This window comes from Nannospalax galili, unplaced genomic scaffold (genome assembly GCF_000622305.1).
Source record: "Nannospalax galili isolate Female #2095 unplaced genomic scaffold, S.galili_v1.0 scaffold529, whole genome shotgun sequence".
Classification (NCBI taxonomy): domain Eukaryota; kingdom Metazoa; phylum Chordata; class Mammalia; order Rodentia; family Spalacidae; genus Nannospalax; species Nannospalax galili.
In genome coordinates, this window is record NW_008360309.1 from 1,692,078 (window position 1) to 1,698,617 (window position 6,540).

General features: G+C 57.3%; 1 protein-coding gene across 4 annotated transcripts in view; it reads left to right on the forward strand.

Moving 5' to 3' along the window:
- The first annotated feature begins 2,101 nt into the window (after window positions 1-2,101).
- Window positions 2,102-6,540, forward strand: part of Unc13a (unc-13 homolog A) — a 52,888-nt gene continuing 48,449 nt past the window's right edge. For 3 of the 4 annotated variants that reach the window (XM_017795964.2, XM_029559322.1, XM_008824587.2), the window contains exon 1: window positions 2,102-2,247. In XM_017795964.2, the coding sequence (XP_017651453.1) occupies window positions 2,226-2,247 (22 nt within the window). In that variant the 5' untranslated portion in view covers window positions 2,102-2,225. The remainder of the gene's footprint in view (window positions 2,248-6,540) is intronic. The other variant, XM_029559324.1, reaches the window with a different exon arrangement.

A 6,540-nucleotide genomic window follows, 5' to 3' on the forward strand; every position in this document is an offset into this window, starting at 1 on the left:
AGATGAGGGGAGAGGAGGAGAAAGAGGGTCAGGGATTGGGAGGAGGGTGGTAGCGTGGTTGTAGGAGGATGCAACCAAAAAGAGGAGAGGGGCGGGGGGGGGGGGGGGGTGGGGGGGGGGGGAAGGACTTGAGTTCCTTCTCTGGAACCTACATAAAAAGCTGTCCATCATCACTGGGAAAACCAACACAGGAGGATCCCTGGGGCTCGCTGGCCAGCCAGCCTAGCCAAATCTGTGAGCTCTAGGTTCAGTGTAGGACCCTGCCTGTCCCCCCAGAGAAGGTGAACTGCACCTGAGGAACACCACCCAAAGCTGTCCTCTGGTCTCCAGGTACAGAGGCACACACAGGATCTCTGAGTTCAAGGCCAGCTCACTGGGAAAACCAACACAGGAGGATCCCTGGGGCTCGCTGGCCAGCCAGCCTAGCCAAATCTGTGAGCTCTAGGTTCAGTGTAGGACCCTGCCTGTCCCCCCAGAGAAGGTGAACTGCACCTGAGGAACACCACCCAAAGCTGTCCTCTGGTCTCCAGGTACAGAGGCACACACAGGATCTCTGAGTTCAAGGCCAGCCTGGTCAACACAGTGAGTTCCAGGCCAAGGAGACCTTGACTCAAAAAAACCTAAATAAACAAGCCAAGCCTGGTAACATCACTTCAGTCCCTGGAACCCACATGATGGAAGAAGAGGACCCTAACCCCAAACTGTTCTTTGACCTCCACAGAGGCATTGTGGTTTCTGGGTGTCCCACCTCCATAAAAATAAATAGAAATTTTGGGGGGATCTTTTGAGACAGGGTCTCCTGTAGCTCCAGTTGGCCTGGAACTCAGTATGTAGACCAGGCTGGCCTTGAATTCACTCTGAGATCCACCTGCCTCTGCCTCTCGAGTGCTGGCATTAAAGGAAAATGCAGTTTTTAAAGAAAAAAAAAAAGGTGGTATGCCAGTTGAGGTGGCCCACACTTTTAGTCCCAGCACTCAGGAAGGGAGAGGCAGGCAAATCTCTGTGAGTTCAAGGCCAACCTGTTCTACATAGGTCAGCCAGGACTACATAGTGAGACCCTTTTGACCACCCCCCCTCCCCGCCCCCATTAGAGCTGTATAAAGGGGGCTGGAGATGGCTCAGCGATTAAGAGAATTGGCTGTTGTGCTCCATAGCTTTAGTGTCAACTTGACACACCTGGGTTGAGGGAGCCTCAGTTGGGGAATTGCCTCTATTGGACTGGCCTGTGGCCATGTCTGAAGGGCATCTTCTTGATGAGTGATGTGGGAGCCCACTAGGGGTAGTGCCATCCCTGGGCAGGTGGGCCTGTGTTGCATAAGAAAGCAGGCTCAGTAGGGGCCAGAGGAGCAAGCCAGTAAGCAACATTCCTCCATGGCCTGTGCTCCAGCTCCTGCTTCCAGGTTTCTGCCCTGAGTTCCTACCTTGGGCTCCCTGATGAATTGCGACCTGGGAGTTGTAAGCTGAATAAACCCTTTCCTCCCCAAGTTGTTATTAGTCAGAGTGTTTTGTCACAGCACTGAAGAAACAGGCTAGGACAGCTGTGTTCAGTTCCCAGCACCGACATGGCAGTTAACAACCTTCCTTAACCCCAGTTCCAGGGGATCTGACACCTTCTGGTCTCCATGGACACTGCATGACAGCAGTGCATGGACATACTTACAGACAAGACACTCTGGCACATTAAAAAAAAAAAAAGCTGGGGATGTGAGCCAATGATTGACCTAGTAACTGGGAGAGAGTGTCAGCGATGGGATAAAACAAAAATAAAACAAAAAGCCGGGTGTGGGGGGACGCAGAAGAACCAATGCTGGGGAAAACCGAGAAGGCTTCTTGGAGGAAGGTGTCTGGAGACTGGGCATTGATGGATGAACAGTTTTACGTTTCCCTGGCTCAGTGCAGAAAAAGCCACACAGGCTTGGAGAGAGCCAAGAAACCTGAAGACCTAAGCAGGAGGCAACAGGAACCAAGAAACCAGGAAAGCCGAGGGGGCGGGGATGTAAGAGAGGCTGCCGGAGTATCCCCGAGCTCCGCGGTGCGGGTCTCTTTAAGGGACCCAACTCTGGTCCCGCCCCGTCACGCGTCCGCGGCTCCGCCCGCGCCACAGCGTCAGCGGCGCGTCAGGCGCTGTCCGCGCCCCGGTGCTGAAGCACCATGGCTGCCGACGGCCGCTACGCGGAGTGAGCTGAGCCCGGCGCTAACTGCACCGGCCCGCGGCCGCCGAAACCATGTCTCTCCTGTGTGTGGGAGGTAGGAGTCTCGTGGACGCGGGGTGCGCGCGGGGATCGCGTTGGCTCAGGGGCACCGGGGAGGGCACCCCTACCGGGGGTACCGTGAACACGCGTGGGTCGGATCTGGGGGCGTCTTGGCGGCTGCCGACGGGACGTTCGTATACGCATGGAAACCAGGTGCTCGGTGCAGAGACAGTCCACACTGGGGCGCGGGTGTGGATGGGTGGTTAGGCGAACCCTGCGGGTGCGGGGATGGGGCTGCAGGGCCCATAGGCACGGGAGTCTCCGGTCCTGGGATGGAGTGGGGGCCTGTCGGGGTCTCCAGCCCCGGGAATGAGGTGTGGGCACTGTGTGCGGCTCCGGCCTGGTTACTATCGCGTGGGGAGGACAGGGCACAGCTGGGGAGCCCCTCCTGTCCGGCACGACGTCTCCAGTGTTCCCCCCAAACCATCCAGCCGGTCTCTCGTAGCTCTGCCCCTCCGCACTTCACCCACTTTGGGCTGGAGGGAGGGAAGGAGACATGGAGGGGAGCAGCTATTTTGGGGCCAAAACGCCATCTGCACCGAGGCCCACGCCCAGGCCCACGTTTTACGGTGGGGGAAGGGAAGGGAAGTAACAGCGGAGTGTGACCCTGTACCCCTGCAGCCCCTGGTTCCCCACGCGCTGCCAGCTGGGCGCTCCTGCGGGAGAATAGGGGCGCGGGAGACCTCCGGGTCTAGGAGACCTTGGACGGCAGGATGGTTGTGTGAGGTTGAGGCCTAGAGAGATCTTCAGGGTTGGGGGCCGCCCTCGTCCTGATCCCTCCAACACCTGCAAGCTGGGTGAGGGAAGCTGGGGCCCCCATGTAACCCAAACCCCAAGCTACGGGAGACCTTGGACGCCTGAACTCTGCGGCTGCTTGGACCCCGCAGCCCCCCTCCTCGCCCCACCCCCGCTGCTCCATTCACAAACCCGGCCCAGCCAGCCCGCGCCCTATCCTGCGTGAACGCGGGTGTTCTTAAAGGCACAGGAGCCCCTTTTCTTGGAGCCAGCTGAGGAAAGGGCCGGGAACAGACCAGGTCACTGTGGCAGCTGTGGCCTCCAGGACAGGGAAGTCAGCGGGGCTGAGTGAAGGGGACCCTCTGGTCAGCTTCACAGACAGGCCGGAACCCCTCCTTGCACCCTGCACCCACAGCACCACCATCCTCCCAGCCGGCCTCGCGTGGGGGGCGGGGGGGGGACTTCGCTCTGAACTCTGACGCAAACCGGAGGCCCCGCTGCGGGGGCGGTGCTAGGGGAGGGCAGGGAGCCCAGAAAACCAGGCCTGGGGCGACGTTTGTAGTGGATTCGCAGATTCCACGGTGCCGGGGAGTCGCAGGCCCGGTGGAGAGGCCGAGGGAGAGTGGGAGAATACGGGGTGGGGGGGATCCAGAAGGACAAGGAGGGAGGAGAGGGGTTGGGCCTGAGTGGAACCGGACCCTGAAGGGCCTGGGGTCCCCCTGGCCTTGGAGGATACAAGCTCCACTCCCTGAAGACACAAGTCTAGAAAAGCCCACAGGAAGCTAATACGTCTCCAGAATATACACACAGAGGCTGTGGTGGTGCACACCTGTAATCCCAGCTCTCAGGAGGCAGAGGCAGGCAGACTTCTGTGAGTTCAGGCCAGCTGGGGCTACATGGTCTCAACAAACAAAAAAGGTGAAAAAGAAAAAAGACTGTACCCAGAGAGGCTGTTGCTCAGTTGGTAGGTTCTTGGATGCTCAGTGGCAGAGTGCTTGGCTATCATGTACCATCCCCAGCGCACCATAAACCAGGTATATGGTACGCACCTTTGATCCTAGGACTCAGGAAGATCAGGAGTTGGGAGGTCATCCTTTGCTGTACAATGAGTTCCGGGCAGCCTGGGCCACATGAGAACCTGTTATACATTCACAAATAATAGATGGAAAGGAAGAGTACTTCCCAACTCAACAGACATATCTGTGTGTAGCTGGTGAGTCCCAGATCTCCTGAGGTACCTTGTCCACACAGAAGCACACACAAGCCCTTCTGTAGACCATGACACTCACCTGGACCTTCTGATTGCAAGAAAGGAAAGGGTATGGCTCCATGTGGAGGTCAAAGGACAATTTTTGAGTCTGTTCTCTCCTTCTACTATGTGGGTCCCAGCACTGAGTGTCTCCCAGTCCCCCCCTTTTTTCTTTAAAAAAAATTTTTTTGAGACAGGGTATGTATGTAGCATTAGTTATGTAGCTCAGGCTAACCTCAGATTCACAGAGATCCACCTGACTCTGCCCCATGAATGCTGGGATTAAAGGCATGCACCACCATGCTCAACCCTTTTTAATTTTATTTTTTTAGATTTAATTAAGGGGCTAGAGAGATGATTGAGCAGTTGAGTGCTTTCTGCTCCTCTAGAGGACCAGAGGTTAGTTTCCAGCACCTACACTGGGTGGCTCATTACCATCTACAACTCCAGCTCTAGGGGATCCAGTGCCCTCTTCTGGCCTCCACAGGCACCTGCACACACATGCAAGAACACACGTATACATAAATAAAAGCTTTAAAAAAGATGTGTGTGTGTGTGGCACATGCATTTGATTATTTGATTTCCCACAAAGGCCAGAAGATAGCATCTTGGAGCTGGAGTTGTAGGAGATTATGGACTGCATGTGTGGGTGCTGGGAGCCAACAGGTGCAGGTCCTCTGGAGAGCAACAAGGGTTCTCACCACTGAGCATCTCTCCAACTCCCTTTACTTTTTTGTTAGTGTTTTTTGTTGTTTTGGTCTGGTGCTGTTTTGAGACAAGGTCTCCCTAGAGCCCCAGCTGTCCTGGAACTCACTAAGTAACCAGGCTGGCCTCTATCTGTGATTAAAGGCAAGCTCCACCACGCCCCGCCCCTCCTTTATTTTTTTGAGGAAGGGTCTCAAAGAGCCCAGCCTGGCCTTCGCCTCCATATGTAGCAGAGGCTGGCTCTGAACTCCTGATTTTCCTACCTTCACTTCAGGGCTGTGACCACGACCAATTTCTCAAGGGCTCCATAAGTATTTGATGAACAAGATGAACATACCAGGATGCAAGCACATGTGTGCATGCATGTCTGTGCACCCACATGGGTTTGTGTGTGAATTTCCCTCACAACTTTGAATAGTCTCAGCCTTTGACAGGCTCTGAGGGAAGATCTCCAAGTGGTTCCCCGTGTTGTCACTATAGCAACCCACACTATAGATGAGGAAACGGAGGTTCAGAGAGGTCCAATCACTAGTCTGTCGTCAGAGCAAGAGAGGAGCTGAATTGTGGCTTGGAGGGAGGTCCGGCCGCTCAAAAGCATCGGAGTTGAGAGGCGTCTGAGGTCCTTCCACTGGCTGAGAACGGTGGCCTCCCAAGCCTTTTTCTCCTCCTGGCGGGTTCTTTCCTCCTTTCCCAGAAGCCTTTGCAAAGCTCCTTATCCTTAGCTGCTCCGCTCCTAGGTCTGCTGTCTCCCGTTTCCTGCAGGTTACTGTGCAATGAGCCACTTCCCGGCTTGGTCCCTCCTGGGCGCACAGCCGGGGCCTCGGGTGCACGGCCCGGGTCTACCTTCAAAGTCTGGGGCCAGGCCCCCCCGCGAGGTGTTTGCAGAGCCCCAGCTGGCCTCCCCCGGCCAGAGCCACACTGGGACACGCTGGAGGCCTTGCACTGAGGTGGGACACCTTGCAGAGGCTCCCTAGTGCGGTTCTCTAGCCCACCCTCCCATCCCCCCAAGCCGCCCAGCCCGAGACCAGTGTCCGCCAGACCGGAGTCGCCTTCAGTCAGTCCGAGGGTAGGGCTGGGGACGGATGGCCGCCGGGGACTGAAAATGGTGTGGGTGCCGCCGACGACCGTGGCGGCGCCGCCAGCTCCCCCCACTGCTGGGGTTCCGGGACCTGAGTTCCCAGCACCGGCCCGCGATATAAATAGCTCCGCGGAAGGAAGGCGCTTCCGCCGTCGCTGACCCCACCGCGGTGCCGCGTCACATCTCGCCACATCCCAGCGCCGCGGTGGGGTCAGCGGACCGCTTCCTCCCACGGAACCTGCACGCACCCAGAGCTCCCCCGACACCCCCTGACCAGGCTCCCCTCCCCATATACCCCTCCCCCAGACACCGCACGCCTCCCTCCAGATACTTCTCCCCCTGAAACCTCTATCCCTAGACATCCCTACCCCCAGACACCCCTCCCCCTCGCACCACAGGACCCTTTCCTCCACACACCCTGACCTCTCCCTCCAGACATCACCCCTTCCCCCACCAACCCCTTCCCCCCAGACACCCAGACCCTTCCACCCCAACACTCCATCCCTCCCTTCCAGACCCCC